We start from the raw sequence: 21,300 nt of genomic DNA on the forward strand, positions 1-21,300 counted from the left end.
GACTCCCAATCCACTTTAAAAGCTATCAAAAATAAGATGGACAATTCCCTAATCGCAAAATTACTCCAAAAATTAACTGAATCAAGAAATCATTTTCTGCTGGATGCTAAAGATAATGAATTAGCAGATTCAACAGCAAAAACCACCTTAAATCTTCCAATTAATGCAAATTTTAAAATTCCATACACAGATCTTAAGACATATCAACGCATACACAACAGAGAAATGGCAAACTTACTGGAATAAACACCCTAACAACAAACTTCACGAAATAATGGCAGAAAAACTAATGAACAAGAACAAAATACAAAACTAAACAGAAAAGAAGTAGAAAACTAACAATAATAAAAATAGACCATACACATTTAACCCACTCATATCTCCTAAAAAAACAAAAGAAAGCCAACCCATCTGTACCTTGTGAAACACCACTCACAATAAAGAACATACTAACTGAATGTACTGATTTTGTAACAAGGAATAATTTCTACGAAGAAAACAATATTAAGGATTTATTCAATAAAAAGAATCCTCACATCATACTTTCATATCTTAAATTTTTTTTTTTAAAGAACCCTTTATACAACAGCTAAAGCAAGGGGGCAAAGGCTCCTTGAACCCATAGACACTCGGCATAAAATAACCCAAAGAGTTTACATGCCATTAAACCCAACAAAATAAACTATTTTTTATTTATTTTATTTATATATTTTTTCCATGTGTGTACTAAGCATGGTATAGTTGTTTATTTGTTCATGTCTGGTGGAATGTGCATTTTGTTGTCTTTGACTTTGATCGGCTTAACAGCTGTGCGACCCCCCCCCTCCCGAGTTACTCCCCTCTCCCCACAGATCGGCAGCATTCCTTTCCTTCTGCTATTCTCCTCTTTAAATTATTAAGTTTGTAAATTCCCAGTTGGCCTCACAGTAAAGATGAACTGGATGTAGACATATATTTTTTTTATTTATTTATTTATTTTTTTTTTTAAACTTGCTAGAAGTTTCAAGTCGAACCAAAGATGATTGTTTAGCTTTATTTCTCCTTTTATATACAAGTACGGAGTATGACCTTAAGACATCCGGTGGTAAGGCCCCATTTGGGTATTGTGAAGTTGCTCCTTAGTTAGTATTGCTCCCAGATCCACTCTGGCCCAAGTGTTAGAGCAACTGGTACTACTAAATCAGGTGGTCTGAAGATATTGGCTTCCTGATTAAAAATGCACCAAACATTGATGTTATTGTTTCTTTCTTTTCCCTTTGAAAAACTCAATCATGTTCTGCAAAGTAAAAAAAAAAAAGAAGTTTTCTCCAAAACAATCAAGCCAAACACTATAAATAAATTTCTTATGATATAAAGAACTTGAAGCATAAAATCTTTTTCTCAAATTTCTGGATTCAACATTAAATAACTAGAAAAGGATTTATGTCATGAAACAAAACAACCAAACCAAACACCATGAATAAATTTTTTTTAAGGTAAAGTGTAAAAAACTTTCCCAAAATAACTGAATTTGGCATTAACCCCGAAATGGTTGATATGCCATTAAACAAAACCAACCAATCAACCATTTATATACAAGAAAACAAATGTTCTTTGATACAACACTCACTTTTTTTGGCAAGTGTTTAACTTTTAATGGTCATATTTTGAGTTATTTTGAATTCGTATTTGATAGATTAATGTTTAGTTCTAGGGGTTGGATCTTTAGACTATCGACATGTAAATGCGTGCATAAATAACATTTATTCGGCTTTCTGGAGTGTTCAGTTCATTTAGTTCTCTTGTTAGTGTTAAGTTATCATTTGGGGTTGGTTGTGGTTGGTTTCAAATATATACATATATTATTAGAGAAAGAATTAACTACCCAAATAAAAATTTAAAAAAATAACCATCGAAAATTTGTGTGTGTGTGTATAAATACCTTTGCCACAATAATTACCCCAAACATCACTGTATAGGAAAAAAATAGGACCATATATCCATTTAAAATAACTACTAACCCACCCATAAGGACATATATCTTGCTTATAAACAAACAAATAAATAAGGAACCAGAAAAACTAAAAACAAAGGAAAGAATGAAAAATATCAAAGGATAAAAAAATAAATTAATATATATATTCCATACATTTTTATGGCATTTTTTCCAAGTGTAAAACAAATTTTTTGCATATCATTCTTTTAAAGTGTCCTCACGTCCAGAGTACATTTCTGAAATTTGCCAGCTGTGACAATCTGGCTTTAGTAGGGTGTATTCCAGTTCCTGCTGTAGCTGTCCATTTGAACCTGAAATCATAAAAATTGGTCAGTCGTTTCATAAGATGTATAACAATAACACTGAATTGTCAAAAGTCTGACAATTTTAGATGCCTGTATAAAAAAATTCTGGAAACTTCTTGAAAGCACCTCATTATTTGATTCATTATTCTAATTCTTTTTGTCAGATTTTGCATGTTTTTATTTTGCTTAAATGTTTTAGAGGTCCTGGATATGACCTTAAACTATATCCAATGGTGAGGCCCCAGTTTGCGGGCTTTGGGGAGTGTGGAGCCACCCCTTAATTGCCATTGCTCCTAGGTCCACTCTGACCCGGAGTGGTAGTACCTGTTAGGGTCCCAACTATGGATTAAATAAAAACTGACTTTGAAAAAACAAATATATCCTATTAAAATATTTTTCTTCAAAATTTGGCATTAAATAACCTAAAAAGGGTTGATATGCCATAAAACAACCAACCTAAATGTTCAAGAATTTTGATACAAAAATGTTTGTCATGGCAGCCATTAGTAGGAAGATTTTTCTCTCTGCCTTGTGGCAAAATTCTCAGCTGGCAATTCTTCGATCTTTTGGCTTCCTCTCAAGAAAACAAAAAACAATTGTAAAGATTCTAGGTTACCAGTAAAATGTCAGCAAATGTTGGCATCGTTCTGTAGAAGAAAAAGAAAATTGGACTGCCTTTTCATCTGGCGTTTGTAGCCAGACATTCATGCCAGAGCAGTATGTTCACATTTTTGAATGATGAGAAAAAACGAAAAATGGGTTGTCTGATCAAAGCATTATGGATAATAGGCCAATACTTATATATATATATATATACTAGTGTTGGAATGGCTAATCAGGATCGGAAAAATCAGAACTTTTGGGGCTATCAGAATAAGAAAAAGTTCTGCCTATTCTCTGATGCTAAAAACGATTCTTTTGTTTATATATATATATATATATATATATATATATATATACACTAGCATTTCAGCCCGGCGTTGCCCGGGTGTTTGAATGTGTCTGAACAAAAAAAATAGTGGTAGTAGGAAGGAAGGCTTGAACCCATACCGCAAAGGAGGAAAAGAACGGGGTAAAAACCTGGCGTCTATGCTGTTACGACCACCGCTAAACCAGAAGCAACATTTTTTAAAATTAAGGCAATCTAAAGGAGAGAATAACTTTAAAAAAATATTGGCGAAAAAAGTGACCCCACCCCCCCAACCGTAGAAAAGTGCCTAGTTGGTGAAGATATTAATGTTTTTAGCCAATTTTTCGATATTTGTCGTATGAAAGGTCGAACTTTAAAACAATACTGATCTTGGTAAAATCTGTCGCCTCTGTCGAAAGTTTTAGGCAGACCTGCAAACATACATACATACACACATTTATATATTGGTAACTAAAAACTTTCGACCCAAACCGATGAAAAAGCTTGCCCTATCTCTGAATACCCTTTATGTAAAATTTCAAATATTTAGACCAGAAATTGTTTGAGTAATTTGGTAGAGACCGCAGAGGTCAGATCTTTTAAAAACTTTGACTCCTATTATGTCCCCTTAACATTTATTGTTTTGGGCTCAAATTGTATTAAGTTAGATCCATGTCTAAGGAACCTATATCTAAAATTTCAAGTGTTTAGACTCCCAATTGTCGGAGGAGTTTGGTAGAATTCTCAAAGGTCACATCGTTGAACTTTGACCCCTTAATAGCCAAATTTCTGGCTGAAAACCGATCACATAGATTTTCCCAAATCTCAGTACCGTGTATATCAAAATTTGAGTCTGTAGACTGAAAATTAAGTTATTGCGAAGGAAAATGTACACACAGACAGACACGTTCACTTTTATAGATATATATTTTATTTTCCATTGCTGGTAGTAATAATGTTTGATTTTTAAACTATTAATAAAACTAAAATCTATAGCCCCCTCCCCCCGTATTTTCATACTTGTGAAAATATATGTGCATATGAGTTTTTGTGGTAATCTGAAATAAAAACAAACAAAAGAAAAAACAACTCTATTTATTTAAATATTTTGATAGCATCATAACTCGTAATTGTATCAGAATTTGATAAAGTGCAGAAATGTATCTGCAATTAATTTGGCCCCACACTATCTTCTTTTCTGCAGCTTTTCTCTCACAGACATGATGTTTCTAATCTCAGTCTTTTGCTTGTTTTGTTTCTGCTCGTTTGATTCGTGGCTCTAGTGGTCTCCATCAGTTTTTATTTTTTATACCTCATTGTATTACAGCTTCTTATTCCATTACCTTCTTTTTAAGAACTGCAGGATTGTGGAACTCTCTTCCTGCTGACTGTTTTTCTCCTACTTTTAACCTTGGTCTCCTCAAGACTAAGGTCATTAAGAATCTTCTGTCTTTTTGATAATCATCTTTTGTTCTTGTTAGTTCATGACGTCAAGTGGCTTCATGCTTTGACTGAAGTGATTTCCATTAAAAAAAAAAAAAAATGGGAATTTAGAACAGAATCGGTAATTGTATCGAAATCAAGAGGGCTTTATTGGAATCATTCTATCACGTGTGTGTGTGTGTGTGTGTGTGTGTGTGTGTGTGTGTGTGTGTGATTTAGTGTTATGGGAAAAATAATTACGGCTGAATTACTTGTGTAAGAGCATATGTTTTTATTCAATGGACACTATACATTAAAGGATAGAATAAGTCGCCCTAAAGAAAGCAACACTACTGCTTTATTTAAAAACTTTTATTGAAAAAAAAATCAATGCAGATAACTTGATTATATAGTAGAGCTGACATCTATTCAATGTAGCCATCTTCAGCCTCAATCACCACCTTGATACGGGTCCAGAACTGGGAGCATGCCTTTTCCATAAACGTTGATGAATACTCTGCGGATGGCAGCAATCAGGCTGGCTTTGGTGATGTTCTTGACATATGATCAAAGTAGTCCAGCAGGTTCAGGACAGGGGAGGAGGAGGGCAGTGGGATAAGGGTATAAAGTCGTAGCACGCCTTCTGAAGCCAAGCCTGGGTCTCTTTGGACTTGTGGGCTGGCACTGAGTCCTGTTGCCACACCCTGGACAAAGATGTGAAGCGGCATGGTGTGGCCCTAACTTAAAAACCACACCAAAGACCATAACCGTGGCTGGAAACTGTTTTCATCACCTTGGGCACATCCTTGTTATTCCTGGCAATCCAGCGATGCATTTTAAGGGTGTTGGCAATGATCCTGTTGTCATAACTTGAAGTAACATTTGCTTCAGATTATTCTACGTTATTGACTGTCTCGTTTATATGGCTTTCTGTGAGAGAATATTTAACTACCCGTGTTTCTCTCTACTTGTAAACATAATACCTTTCATCATTGACTGATTTTGTTTTATCTTCTGTTTGACCTGCTTCCCTTTGTCATCCATCTTCCATTCAACCCTGGCAACTATTCTGTTTTACAGATCTGGATTAGCATGAACTTTGTGACTCTTGTTAAAACACACTAGCTGATTTCTTTTTTGCAGAAGCTAGATTCACTTACTGTGGATTATCACTTTGTGGCAGTAATGGCCAAAGAACATTGTGACCAAGGAGTCCGTGATGCTCTCATAATAGGCATTCACTCTCATACAATTCGACAACTTTTAGAAGAGACACTAAATTTTAAAGACGTTTCCGACTTCGCTCATTTTCTAGAAACAGCCCGAATATTATATCAACCTCACACCATGTGGTGCCACCACCAAATCATCAGTGACTCATGAGGCTTCTTGTACTTCCAAAAATGTTTCGGCTGCAATGGGGGAAAAATGTTTCTTTTGCTGTAATCGACAAACTCTACAAATTAAATGCCCCGCCCATGATGCGGTTTGTAGAAGCTGCTGCAAGAGGAGACATTTTCAATTAATCTGCTTGTGAATCATCAATCCCATCCATTGTAACCACTGCGTCACCAAATTGTCTATTGAAACTCATAATTAAACTTTCAGTGAATGGAATAATCCTGGAGTCTCTGATGGATACTGGTAGCTCAGAAAGCTATATATCATCGGATATCATCCATAAGTACAACTGGCTGACGTAAACTTCTCGCAGGAAGATATCAATGGCGTCTGCAGCCTTATCAAGCAGTACATTAGTCACTACTATGCGACATTAACATATAAAGGGTTTACCTGTTTGCGTTTCAAGCTTTCAGTCCTTTGTTCTCTTTGCTCAGACGTCTTACTTGGTCATGACTCTCAAATTACACTCGAAGGTAGAAATATCCTTTGAGGGTCACAAAGATCTCTTCTCTGTATCCACCGTAATGGCGTCTCGTCTTGTTTCTCCACCACTATTCAAACATTTATCGCCTTGTTTTAAGCCTATTGCTACAAAATTCAGAAGACACTCAAGATCCATCAGCAGTTTATACAATCCAAAATTCATGAACTTCTAAAAGACGGTGTTATCAAACCCTCTCGTTCTCCCTGAAGAGCACAGGTTCTAGTTACCACTAATGATCGACACAAGAAGTGTTTTGTCATTGACCATCAACTGGTTCACGTACCTTGATGCTTATCCTTTACCAAGAATTGATGAACTAGTCCAAAAAATTGCTCGCTATTCCGTTTTTACTACTCTTGACTTGCAGAATGTGTATCATCAAATACCAATGCAAGAAGAGAAGAAATTCACAGCTTTTGAAGCCTGTGGAAATTTATATCAATTCTGCCGTATTCCATTTGGCGTAACAAATGGTGCATCATGTTTCCAACGATCGATAGACAATCTAATAAAATGCGAGAGGGTTGCCGACACTTTTGATTATGTTAACATCACTATATACGGCCGTAATATGATGGACATGATGAAAGCCTTAATCATTTCTGTGATGTTGCTAGGAAGTCAGGCATACATTTCAATGAGAACAAAAGCATTATGCGAATTGAAAGAGTCACGCTCTGAGGGTATGAAATGCCATTTGGAGTTGTAAAACCAGATCCTGGATGCTTCCGTGCTTTGAGATATCTACCTCCACCACAAGATGCTACATCACAACAGTGGGGTGTCGAAATATTTTCATCTTATGCTCAATAGATTCTTCATTTCTCAGATAAAATTCAACAGCTAGCACAGAACCAAGTCTTCCTTCTACCTGAATCCTGCTTAATGGATTTCACCAACCTCAAAATGACAATTGATCCCAACATAACCGACACTTCGGACATTGCCCTGGCTGCTACTCTCAATCAGAATGGCTGCCCAGTTGCTTTCTTTTCCCGATCTTTCAGTCAGCAAGCAACATTACTCTTTGATTGAAAAAGAAGCACATGCCATAATCAAAGCAGTGCATAAATTATTTACTACCTTATGGGTTCCGCCTTTAAACTCCTTACAGACCAATGCTCTGTAGCTTTCATGTATGATGTGAAACACTCAAGCAAAATAAAAATAATAAGAAGGTAGAACACTGGAGAATCAAACTATCAGCCCTTACATGATGTAATATACCGCCCAGGGAAAGATCATGCAGCCGCAGACACACATTATTGAGCGGTTTGCTCCTTGACTATTTCAACCAGTCTTCGAGACCTACACATTTTGTGTCATCCAGACATCACACAAATGTCTCATTCTGTACATTTCCTTACCCTCCCCGCCCACTCCATCAAGGATGTTCAACAAACTATTGGGAACTTTTCCGTCTGTGCAAAATTAAAACCATGGTTTTTTTTTCATCCCACTAGTTATAAGCTTGTCAAAGCAACGCAACCATTTGAACGCTTAAGTATTGACTTTAAAGGTTCCAATTATCGACGAATATTCATGCTTCCCCTTTGCCTTTCCTTATCAAGATATGTCCTAACAAACAGTCATAAATTGTTTCTGTCAACTATTTTCGCTATTTGACATGCCTGCCGTTATTCACCCTGACAGAGGTCCATCATTCCTTTCAACAGAACTAAGACATTTTGCATAGAAAGGAAATAGCAAGAAGCCGCACAACTGCCTATAACCCGCAGGGAAATAGACAGGTAGAATGACTACATGCCATGTTATGGAAAATGATATCGCTGGCACTGATTTTTTATTGGGAATCAGTTTTGCACGATGCCTTGCATTCCATTTGTTCGTTATTGTGTACTGCCACTAACACTACACAAGTGAATATTCCAGTATAATCAGAAATCAACATCTGGTACTTCTCTTCCCAGTTAGCTTTTGAATCCAGGTTCAGTCTTGATGAAATGTAACGTACATTCATCTAAGTATGACCCCTTTGTTGGTGAAGTTGAATTGCTAGATTGCAACCCTCAATACACTGTTAGACTTACAACTGGAAGGGAAGAAACGGTGTCGCTGCGTCAATTTCCCCCAAAACTACCAAATGTAGCACTTGATACTAATGACTGTTATTTCGCTGGAGACTCCATCTCGTTTGAATTAGGAGTATCAGAAGAACCTTGTGAAACCTCACAGGCTGATACAGCATTCAATAAAAACCTATCGGAACTCATCCTTAGACAACAATATGTCCATCTCTATCATCTAAGAAACAGATGCTTGAACTTGAACCGTTGTATATCATTTCATAACCTCTCCCTGAATTCTTTTCCCTCGAGGTGAATGTTATATTCGCATTTTTACTTTGTGTAAAATCTTGGCAATTTTTCATTCTTCTATTTCAGCATGCTTGCCTGTGATTCCAGATGAATGAAGCCTTATTAACTGGTTATCATTCGTCTTCCATGTTTCAAATCATTACAATCGCTATTGACATAGGGTCTGTAACATGTAACGATAGGACAGTACTATGAAAGCATTAAAAGCTGTAAATAATTCACAGGATTGCATGACATATTTGTTGACATTGGACTTGAAAACTGACCCTGTTGTAATCTGTAGGAAAATATTCTTGTGATGACAGGTTTCACAGGTAGTAAATTCTTTTAAAATAAACTTATTCATGGAAATTCCATTTGAATTTAGGTACACAGATGAAAAAAGGCAAGTTCTTTACAATGTTCCTAGCAAGATGAGTTCTTCCTGAGAAGGTTATTCTAGGGAAGGGGGTGCAGGAATATAAAACATGGAAATGATTGATTGTGACATTAATAACCTTTTAGAAAAGGAGTTGATATGTTACAAAACAAATGGGTTGATTAGTCACTTTTTAAACAGAAGGGAAATATATGCCAAACTGGCAAATATATTATGAAGACCTATGTTGGGAAATCGTTAATCATTCAATTTTTAATTAAATGGAAAGAAAAATGCAGTTATAAGAAGTTATCTGCCCTTTATCCAAAGCAGTTGAAAATTTCAGATTCATTTTTTTTTTTTTTTTTTAAATACAGAAAAAAAAAAAAAATTTAACAGATTGTTTGAACGCAAAAAACGAAATGTTTTTTGCCCTTGGAATTAATTCTTAGTAGTAATATTAGTACCATTATTATTATCATTATTAATATTAGTACCATTATTATTATCATTATTAATATTAGTATCATTATTATCATTATTAATATTAGTATCATTATTATCATTATTAATATTAGTATCATTATTATCATTATTAATATTAGTATCATTATTATCATTATTAATATTAGTATCATTATTATCATTATTAATATTAGTATCATTATTATTATCATTATTAATATTAGTATCATTATTATCATTATTAATATTAGTATCATTATTATCATTATTAATATTAGTATCATTATTATCATTATTAATATTAGTACCATTATTATTATCATTATTAATATTAGTATCATTATTAGTAGTAGTATTAAGAAGAAATGCTTACATCCAGTTCTCAGATGCAGCTCCTAAAAAGTTCCAAGTAAATAAGAAAATGTGCACTTGTCAAAGAAATGAATGCGTGTAAATCATGATATCCATGTGTGAATGGGGATCTCGTCAGCAATAGTTTTCAAATTTTGGGGAGCATGAAGATTTTAAAGGATGCAGGTGTTTCAGCTACTGCTGACAGTTGATGCAGAAAGTTATTCCATGCTTCAGCAATTCCGAACGTAAAAATAAAATGTTTCTATACCGTTTTCTTAGTAGGAATGTCCACATGTGTTAGACACATAAACATCAAAAAAGGGTGCTCGGGGTTGTTGTTGTTGTTGGCGAGGTGGTTAATAATCGTGTTAGTGCTTGCCAAGTCAGTGGCGCTATATAAGAACTTAAATGAATACAATCTCAAAGATGCAAGATGTTCAAAGTATGGCAGATGTAGGGTATCTGCTTGGTTGCGCATCTCTGAACGGTTTCTAGTCAGTATTTCGAGAAAGATGGTGCTTCTGTATTGATGATGTGAATTCTGTAATGCTATAAAGTTTTTAAAAGATGGCTGAAGAAAGGCTAACAAAGATTTTGCTAAGTGATTCTAAGACACCCTCGGCATTCTTGATAATTTTAGAGATGTTTTGTCCAAGGCAAATCGTTGCTGATAATAATTGCCGAAGTCACATTCACATGAAGTCTTTTTGGTATTAGTGTTGTATAGGGAGTATTTATACAGTGCAGAATTTGTTTTTACTCTGCGATGTAGATTGGTGCCATCTGCATTCTTTAAGTTGGTACTTACGTCATTAGCTTAGAGAAGAAATTATATACATTTGTTTTCAAGTGCTTTAGAAAAAAATTCTAGTGATCAAACTACCAAGAAGTCGGACATCACACTAACCAATATGTTAATAATCTGTAAACAATTATGAGAAGGCATTTTCCTTATAAAAATGAGTAGTGTTAAAATATTCTATTTAGAACATTTTAGGAACAATCTGGAATAATCAAGAAAGTTCCATGAAGAAACCTATATAAGGACGCTGTATTAACAGCCGTGTTAGTTGTTAAATTGTTGACTTGCTGTGAAGAACTCCGGTAATGTTTCTAGCCAAAAGAAACTCTTTAAAAGCTAACCACCACATCATTTAAAGAAACTGGAATTTCGATAAATACAAAAATTTCTGTATATTTTCTCACTGATTGAAGAACTATATTTTCTAATTTTTAATATTAGATTTACCCATACAAAACATTTGATTTTAGTTTTTTTTCTCTTTCACCATCAATGCAATAAACCTTATTTCTTTCAAAGCTAGTAGCAGTAGTAATAAGAAAGTGTATTTACTTGTAAATATTATTTGTATGTTTTTTTTTTTTTTTTTTTTTTTTTTTTTAATGTTAAAATAAATATTTCTTTGAGTTTTATTAGATTTTTTTTTCTTTTAATTTGTTGCTTTTCGCATCCCTGGATAGACATGTAACACAATGTCTAGGCTGGTTCAGATATGCTTTAAGATTGACTCCTGGGAGAATTGCTAACCAAGTTAACATTTTGTTAATTTAGGTTATTTACAGTGCAGAAATAATGGTTAACACACAACAACAATTGATAACAATAAATACATATTTCAGAGGGAGTGATCTAAATCAGGGTTTCCCAAACTTCATGACACTATGAAGCCCCTGAGTAGGACAAAGATTTTTCAAGGAGAACTAACAAGAAAATTTCTAAAATAAATATAAAAAAAAACATTAATTTCAAATGTTAATTAATACTTGTTCGTTAGTTGTTGCTGTTCGTGATTTTACTATATTTTCGTATTTACAACCATTTTTTTTTTTTTTTTTTTTTTGATCAAAAATTGTTGCATTTTTTGTTAATTTATTTTTTATGTTCTTTTTCATAGATCATCCTGAAACTCTTCACACCTGTAATTATGTATCATATCTTTTTTCCAATAAAAAATATTTATACTTAAATGTCTGCAGCCATTTAAGTTTTCCATATAAAGCATTTGGTCCTCTTTAAGTTTGGTCCTCTCCAGGGGGCCCACTTTGGGAAACCCTGATCTAAATTTAGATTTTATAACAGGATCAAATAGAGCAATCAAATAATCAACCAAGAAGTCAGGGATCACACTAAAGCAACAGGTACAAGAAACTGGAGGGACACTTTGGCTTCAGATCAAAAACAATTGTATACTTTGACTGCCTCATGCATCACAAGATGTAGGAGTTTCAAAGTTTAAGCAAGTCTGTCATTAATGACATGTTAATGATGCGAATTCTAAGTGTTTATATGTTAAGAACAATTGTTCATTTTGCTTCTCATAAAGTCTGTTCTGTTATAAACATTTTCTCACACCTATTCTTTATCACTGTAAATTTACTATCAGACCATGTATGGAGTATCATCATATTTGGGCGGGTGAATTTCTGCTTCATTTGAGGATTCTTGATAAGGTGCAGAAACGTCGTTTAAATTTGATTGGCCTCAGTCTTTCAGCTTCTCTGTAATCTCTTTCACAGACCTGATGTTGCTAGTCTTTTCATGGCATATGTACGTGTGCTTCACACTTGTCTGATCTATTCCCTGCTTCTTTTAATAAATACTATTATGGCATGTGTCCTTTCAATTATTTCATCTATTCCCTGCTTCCTTTGTTCCAGCTTGTTTGACTTGTGGTCTCCATCAATTCACCGTTTTGATACCTCATTGTAATACAGCTTCTTATTCCAATAGTTTATTTCAAAGAACTGCAAAGTTGTGGAATTCTCTTTCTGCTGACTGTTTTCCTTTTTTCCATATCCTTGATCTGTTCAAGACTAAGGTCAATAGGTATTGTCTTTGCGATAATCATCTTTTGTTCTTTTTAGTTTCTTATTTTTGTATTTACAACTATTTTTGTTTTTGATTAATCAAAAATTGTTGCATTTTTTTGTTTATTTTTTATTTAATTTTTTGGTTTAATGCCTTGTCTGGAGCAATTTACGTGTGTGTGTGTACACACACACACACGTAAATTGCTGCAGACAAGACATTAAACCAAAAATAAATAAAAAATACCGTAGAGCATTTGCTTTGGTTATTATTTATATTTTATAATTTACGTGTGTGTGCGTGTGTGTATAGATACACACACGCACACACACGTAAATTTTAAAATATAAGTAATAACTAAAGCAAATGCTCTACGGTCAGCTAAAAGAGGGAAAGCGGTCCCAAAGACGACAGAAAAAGAGATATAAGAACAACATAAAACCCCACCTGAGACAGTGTCACTTCAGCTTTACTAGTTGGGAGCATGCTGCTCTTCAGAGGGGCATGTGGAGCAGGATGGTCCACGAAGGCACGGTTCACTCAGAAAAGAACCTCCACAGAGCCGCAGAAAACAGGAGGAAGCAAAGAAAGGAGAGCTCTACTACCAACACAGCTTCTGCCGCCTCTTCCACTACCCAATCGACCACCCACACATGCCCCCACTGTTACAAAGTCTGCGGATCAAGGATCGGCCTCCACAGCCATCTGAGGACCCATAAAAACGACCAGAAAACGATGTATAGATATATATACACACACACACACACACACACACACACACACACACACACACATACTCCTACAAGTGCCAAAAAGATTAAAGCAAATGTACATAAAATATTGATAATGGGAAACCACATGTATATGTTGAAGTACAAAAAAAAATTGTACACAAATGTTAATAAATCTAGCATCTTAAAATGAACAATAATATGAGTGTCTATTCCTTGTATAGGAGTGAATTATATATATATATATATATATATATATATATATATATATATATATATAATATAAATGAAGTTGAAACAATTTACCTTCCTTACAGGTTTAAGTCTTTCTGAAAATTTGAGAAACAAATTTTTTCAACCTCCAGATTTTTATTTTATATTATATTTAAGCTCTATCTCTTTGTTGGATTTATTGAGCTATTAGATCTGGTTTGGTTTATTATATAAATATTTGTATCATATTTAAATTCATTTGAGTTTACACCTTTCTTTCTGTAAACCAAATATTACCCTTTCGTTCCTATATATATATATATATATATATATATATATATATATATATATATATATATATATAATATATATATATATATATATTATATATATATATATATATATATAATATATATATATATATATATATATGGAAATATTCATCAATAATGGTTATCCTGTTGACCTTATTGATGACTGTATTTTCAAAAGGGTTGCGGATTTTGAATACCCGGTTTATTTACCAATTACCGTGGATTGGGGAAAAGAGTAACAGACTTTCCAAACAGATTTGCAGAAGTATTTATAACTGCTTTTATTCTGTGTCCTTGCGTTTGGTATATACTACGAGACCTGCATTTCCTTCTTTTCGCAAGGATAGTTTGCCTTACATCTAAAATAGCAATATTGTATATCAATTCAAATGCCAGTGCAATGCTGGTTATGTTGGGCGAACATCCTTGCATCTTTAGACTCGTATAAACCAGCATGTTCCATCGAATATCAGACAAGGGAGGATGGGGTCTGGTAGTCTCCCTCATTCTGCAGCCTTGGACTCTGCTATTGGCCAGCATTTGGTTGACAACCCATGCTGTGCCGATAGATATAAAATTGAATGGTTCGAGGTGCTACATAGAGCAGACTCCAGAAACCATTTAAAGATTTTGGAGTCTGTCTCTATTGCGGTGCGGAAACCTTCTTTGTGCCGGCAGAAAGAAACATCTAACACATTGTTTCTCTTTGGGGAACTGTGAATCTTTTCTCCCGTTTTTTTTTTTTTTTTTCCCCTCGTTGTGCCATTATTTTAATCGTTTTTTTAAACGTTAATAAACTTTATTTTAATATATATAATGATAAAATGTGAATTAATTGGATTATTCTAATTACTGTTCTTATCTTGGACGTCGTTTTCACAATGTTTTGCTAGCTGAATCCAAGAATTTTTTATGTTGAATTCAGGAATCTATATGCAATTTTGAATGGAAGAGATAGTTTTCTTTTGTTCTGCCAGCCATGGCGTGAGAAGAATCTTAAGTGATTCATAATTGTATTCTTAGAGTATTAGTGTATTGAGATTGAATCTTCAACCTCTGGAAGACTTAGCTTGGATGCCCACTTTCTACTCTATTTAAACCTGTTTGAACTTTAAAACAATTAAAATACAAAATATTAATGAAGTTGAATTGTTTCAATAAGTTTTAAAATTAAAAAAAAAAATTAAAAGAAGGGATTCCTTTCTAAAGTTTTTCATTAATTTTATTCATCACAAATCTTTTTGTTTGTTTTTATTCGTTAAGAATTTTCATGTAACCATGGAGACCAGGTAAAAGTTCACTCACATACGATTCCACTTTAAAAACATAAAATTATAATTTTTTTTTTTTTTTCTTTATAAAAACTTATAGAATTATTTAGACTGAATTGAATTTTCAGCATTTTCTTGGTCAGGGAGTTTTTTTTTTTTTCTTTTCTTTTTTTTTTTTTTAATGTAATATTCTCATAAATCTATTTTAACTTAAAAATCATGTTTTTAAGAATGGGTTTCTAAATAATAACTTTGACTTAGTACATTTCCTGTATCACAGTGAGTTATAGCAAATTTAATTGTACATAGAAAGTGTGGGAGACAAAAAGAAACAGTTTCGTCTTCTGTATTAGAAATCAAAATATTGAATTTCAATTAAAACCAATTGTATCTAATTGTCATGTCGAAAAGTAGTATATCTAAAAATTACGAAAAACGATAAAGTAGAAAATTAATTATTAATGAAAAAATATTTCCAAACTACTTCAGGGTTATTAGATTGACCTTTTTTTCAACCAAATTTCGCGAATTTGGCTTTTTCTGAAGCAGTTTGGTCTTTCAAAATTGTATTTGATTTTTTTAATTTATTTATTTATTTATTTTTTTATTTATTTATTTTTTTTTTTAAATAAATTTTTGACGTTACGTTAAATTTATATACAAAACTAATCCCTCGGTTTAAATTCTAAATTCTTTTTTCTTCAACACAAAAAAACAAAAAAAAACACTTTATTTTGATGTAAACAGGATTTAGCTGAGGGTACTCTTCACTCTTCTACCAATTTATCAACAATTATTTGAATATAAATTTAAAAAAAAATATTCTTTAAAGTTCTCTGGTATGGTTTAAAAATAATCTGAAAATGATAGAATGTAATTAATATTTCTTGGCGCAAATAAACGCGCGCACGCACACACGCGCACACACACACACACACACACACACACACACACACACACACACGTCCACCGAAAATAAAAAGATTATCAAAGGGAGATAACTCAAAGATTTTTATTTATTTGTAAAATATTTTCACATTGCTTTTGACCCCAACAGAACACATGTAAAACTTGGTTATGTCCCTTTTTTCGTTTATGTATACGTCATTTGTTTTTCAGATCGATTTGTTTTGTCTGTTTGATGCTTTTAATGTTTTTTACGTTTTGAAATGTTTTAATTTTCTTTTTTGACTTGGCAGTCACCACTTGGTTTGTGTTACTATACACCTAGATTCGAAAAAGTTGTCAAAAAACAAATATATAACAAATAAATGTTATCAAAGGCAAAATAAGTTACTTTTCTACCAAACTGGCTATTTTTTTTTTTCTTATTTAATTTAAAGTGTTTATTCAGCTCGAAAAACATACAGTATTTGCTGATGTATTTGAAAAATGCAAATGGCGACTGGCTCTGTGTTGGACATGTAAGTTTGGGAAAATGAGTTAAAACTAAAAGAATTGTACATAATACTGTTAGAAACCCACCGAATATCTATCAGCTTATGTTACAGTAACATATATTGAGTGGATTTCTAACAGTATTTTGTATATTTTTTTTAGTTTTAACTCATTTTCCCAAACTTACGTATTCAACACAGTCGACATTTGCATTTTTCAAATACATCAGCAAATACTGTGTTTTCGAGCTGAATAAACCCTTTACATTGAATAAAAACACCAAAAAATAGCCAGTTTGGTAGAAAAGTAACTTATTTTGCATTTGATAACATTTATTTGTTATATATTTGTGTTTTGACAACTTTTTCGAATCTGTGTATAGTAATACAAACCCATCACCACTTATCAAGGCCTGAATGCCACTAGTGGATAAGGGTTAATAAATGTAAGCCTTGTTCATGGAATCTGCATTTATATTTAGGCACAGATAGTGGGGGAAATCATATAGTGGTTGTAGTTAGTTGAGTTTTCTTTTTGTAAAAGTCTGGCATAGATTGGGGTTCAATTAAGCACTTGCCATTAAAATAGCGATAGAGCAGAGACAGGCTTGTGACTTTTCTTCTGTGGGAAAGAGGTTGCAGGGAAGAGAAAAGGGTATCACCTACTAGGTTTCGAAGGCAGTTTTGACCTCTATAAAGGCAGAATAGGGCATATCAAGCAGCTCCTAATCTGTTTATTTTTTTAATTTTAAGCAAACGCAAATTGTTTGGGAAGAATTAATCCATTTCACTGTAAATGAGTGTTTGTTAGGAAATTACTTATAAAACTTTATTTACTCAAACCTCCTCCTCCACCACCAACGCAATTTTGTTCATTAACTAGAATAAAAAAAACAAAAAATGATTCTCAATGAATTAAGCTTTATTAACAGGTTATCATTTGTCTTCCATGTTCTGAATCATTACAGTACTATTGACATGTATTACTTTCATGTCAGGAGATACTATCTGGGACATAATTTGCAGGGGTACTATGTAGGGAGTTAAGCAGCAAGATGTCTGTTTACATTACACTTGAACTTCTGCATGTCAGGACAGTCAGGGAAGCAGGAACCTGGAAGGGAATTCCAAAGTCTAGCAGTCCTAGGGAAGAAACTATTAGAGTAGAAGGCTTTGTTACATCTAGCGATGTCTACTGCATAGGGGTGGAATTTTGCTGCTTGTTGGGTTTGTTGAGGGGGTACAAGGGCTTGTAGTTCATCAGGGCACCTACAATTAAAATACTTGTAAAACAGGCGGAGGGATGCAACATTTCATCGTGGGACAGCGATTGAAACGTAGCTGATAGTACGTTTACATCAATATAGAAAAGATTATTTTGCAAACTCACGTCTTGTGACATTCAAATTAGAGATTGATGATGTATCTCATTGATTGTAACTTTTATGCACATCTATAGTTCTCTGGTGGGGCCTCGATGCCATACTAGTGGGTAATTGTTACGGCTTTACCTTTTCATGTGCTACAAAAGAAAAAAATTCCTGTCTTTTTCTCTCTTCCTTTCCCTCTCTATCCTGCTCTAACCAAGTATGCTGACCTGTTTCACAAATCCCAAAACCTCAACATGAAACATCTCTCAACTTCCCCTGAGCTATGTTCATGTTCTGTTCTTTCTCTTCTAGGATCCTCCGACCACTCCATATCAGTTAAGATAAAAATAAAATGTAATAAGTCCCAAGACGTACCCCTCCGCCGTACTGTATACCGATACTCCATGGCTGACTGGGCTAGCTTCCGTACATTTATATCTGATCTACCCGTCTAGCTGAATCCACTGTCAAAAACTTTCCCCACTCTTTATCTATGCCTAAATCAAAATGTAGATTCCATGAACAAAGCTTCTTTCTTAGAACTGCATGCCTATGGAACTCTGTTCCGTCTGCCTGCTTCCCACATGACTACAACCCGGATGTCTTCAAGTCCAACATAAACAAATTCCTGATGAACCGCCCCCTTAAGTAGACACTTTATTAAATCTACACACTAACGTACTGTACTTACAATAAACCTTATCCCTGAGTGGCTTCCGGACCTTGATATGTGGTGACCACCTTGTAAAAAAAAAAAAAAGAAAACAACTTAAAATGGCACTGTTAAAATCAAATTTACCTTAAAATAAATGCCTAAAAATCAACTCCATTTTTTTTTTTTTTTTTTTTCCTTTGTGATAATATAAGATCGTTTGTATTATTCCTGTTCTTTTCACTATTCTCATCTTGCTTGTTATTTTTACAACAGTTTCGCCAACGTTATCTCCAACCTTCTTCAGGTGCATTGTTTGCAACTTATATGGAATTTCAAACAGAAGCTTTTATTTAATCCATATAGAATGATTGTTCTCATTTCATAAGCCATGACTGAGTAGAACTGGTAATTAAATTTTTGTTTGTATTATTATTCATGGCTGATAGTTTAAAACTATCTACCTCCCTTCGGGATTAAATCTGAGGTTGATGAAAGTTAATTTCACTATTTACTGTGCTTTTATTTTTTCACAATTTTTTTAAATATTTACATTTCTTATATATATATATATATATTTTACTTTTATTTTTTTTTTTCCATTGTTTTTTTCTTGTAATTTGTTTTTTACCTTTTTTTTAATGTTATTTTTTTCAATTTTTTGTCTTTTTTTTTTGTTAGTTTTTCATTTTTTTTCTTTTTGAGACAAGAACTTGAAACGATTGTGCTTACTCATGCACAAACACAATGGATGCCAAATTTGATTTTAATCAATAGTAAATTGTTTCAAGAGAATTAAAAACGTTGCATGGCAGATGATCTTTCGGAATGATTCTCAATGTCTTTCTTTTTTTTCTTTTTTTCCAGACCGAGGCGGAGGGTGTTAATGCCTGTATGGATAGGGTGCGGAAGCTCCTAAGCCCCGGAACCAAAAAGAAAACAGTTCCTCACGGTAGTAATAAGACGTTTGGAGTTCCTTTGGAAGATCTTGTTAGACAAGCTCCAGATGGTCTAAAAGTACCTCTAGTTGTGAAGAAGATATGTGAACACATTGAGAACAATGGTAAATTTATTGTTTTTTAAATTATCTTTTTCTTTTGTAAACATATTCGGTTTTCTATATTAAAAAAAAAAAAATCTGTATGATGTGATGAAACGAAAATATATTCCAAAAATTATGTAAATTGATCAAGTAGTTTTATTCTTATATATATTAAAAATCATTTTTAAGCAATTAATGGGAATTCGTAGGCATTACAAATATAAATCTAATAAATTTACGTTGAGGAGGTACAAGGGCTTGTGCATTGATAGGGTGTGGAAGTATGAATTATTTGGTTGTCTCCCCCTTTTTTTTTCCTCAAATGTCTGGTGAGGTAGTCTCTCCTTCGATAATTATAAAATTTGATTTTTTTTATTTAAAAATGAAACTTTTTGATCAATTTACATAATTTTTGGAATATTATATTTTGGTTTCATCATAGGTACATCATACGGATTTTTTTTTTTGTATAGAGGAAATTCTGGATAAGAACCATATATTCTATTTTTATGTTCTATATTGATCCGACATTATCCGGGATACAATGAAATTATCTTATTTTTTAATTTTTATTTGTTTGCACATACGGTAAACAATTCTTTCAGTTTAAAACGAGTTATCCCCCTTGCTGATTTTTACTATTAGGTGATTTAATGTTTCCTATTAGCAGTTGCCCATGCTAGATTATTTAATTTTTAAAATAAATTGTATCAAAGTGGGTTATTATATTGCCAATAACACAATAATTGAAATTTTGGTTAGCCAAAATTAAAATTTTATTTACCAGCTTAAATGCTGTTTGAACCTGACTTTGATAATCCGATAAGATAACTTAATACGTTCGATATATAATGGAAAACCAAAAGCACACCTGATAAACAGTGTCTGATTAGATTTGGTTCCTGATATTAAGATTTTCTGTTTTGGTTAAAAATCAATCAAATCAAGTATTGAAGAAAATCAGGAAAAATCTATTGTAATTCTTATTTTAAGTAATTCCTTTTACTAAAATAATTATTCGGATAGGTCATTTGAGTATTTGTACAGTTTAATCAAGACATTAAGAAATGAAAATATCGAAAAAAAATGTTTATATTGTACATATTCATTATGGAATGGAGTTCTCAAAAAGATTTTTACTTAATTTTATCAAGTAATTCTTTCGTTGTAAAAAAAATAAAAATTTTTTTTTTAAATTGATACCGAGCAAAAGGTTAGCTTTTTAGGAAGAAAAGCTAGTATTAAAGATAGGAGGGAGTGTCAGCACTTTAAACTGAGTTATCTCCCTGTGTTGTGTTCAAAAAATTCAAAGATGGCTACCTTTCAATGTGCTGTCATAAAAACGTTTTTCCACTGTAGAAAAAAAACAAAAAAACTACTCCATCAAATTAAGTGAAAATTTTTTCCGGAGATCTTCAGTCCAAAAGGGATACATATAATATAACCTTTTTTCCATATTTTCAT

General features: G+C 33.1%; 1 protein-coding gene across 5 annotated transcripts in view; it reads left to right on the plus strand.

Annotated features, from left to right (window-relative positions):
• The window catches only part of LOC145249474 (protein FAM13A-like), a 388,341-nt gene that overhangs the window by 190,984 nt on the left and 176,057 nt on the right, over positions 1 to 21,300 (plus strand). For all 5 annotated transcript variants that reach the window (XM_080111053.1, XM_080111056.1, XM_080111054.1 and 2 more), the window contains one exon: positions 19,662 to 19,857. In XM_080111053.1, coding sequence (XP_079967179.1) covers positions 19,689 to 19,857 — 169 coding nt within the window. In that variant the 5' untranslated portion in view covers positions 19,662 to 19,688. The remainder of the gene's footprint in view (positions 1 to 19,661; positions 19,858 to 21,300) is intronic.

The sequence above is a fragment of the Euprymna scolopes genome, chromosome 28, assembly GCF_053919585.1.
Source record: "Euprymna scolopes isolate OS-2025 chromosome 28, ASM5391958v1, whole genome shotgun sequence".
NCBI lineage: Eukaryota > Metazoa > Mollusca > Cephalopoda > Sepiida > Sepiolidae > Euprymna > Euprymna scolopes.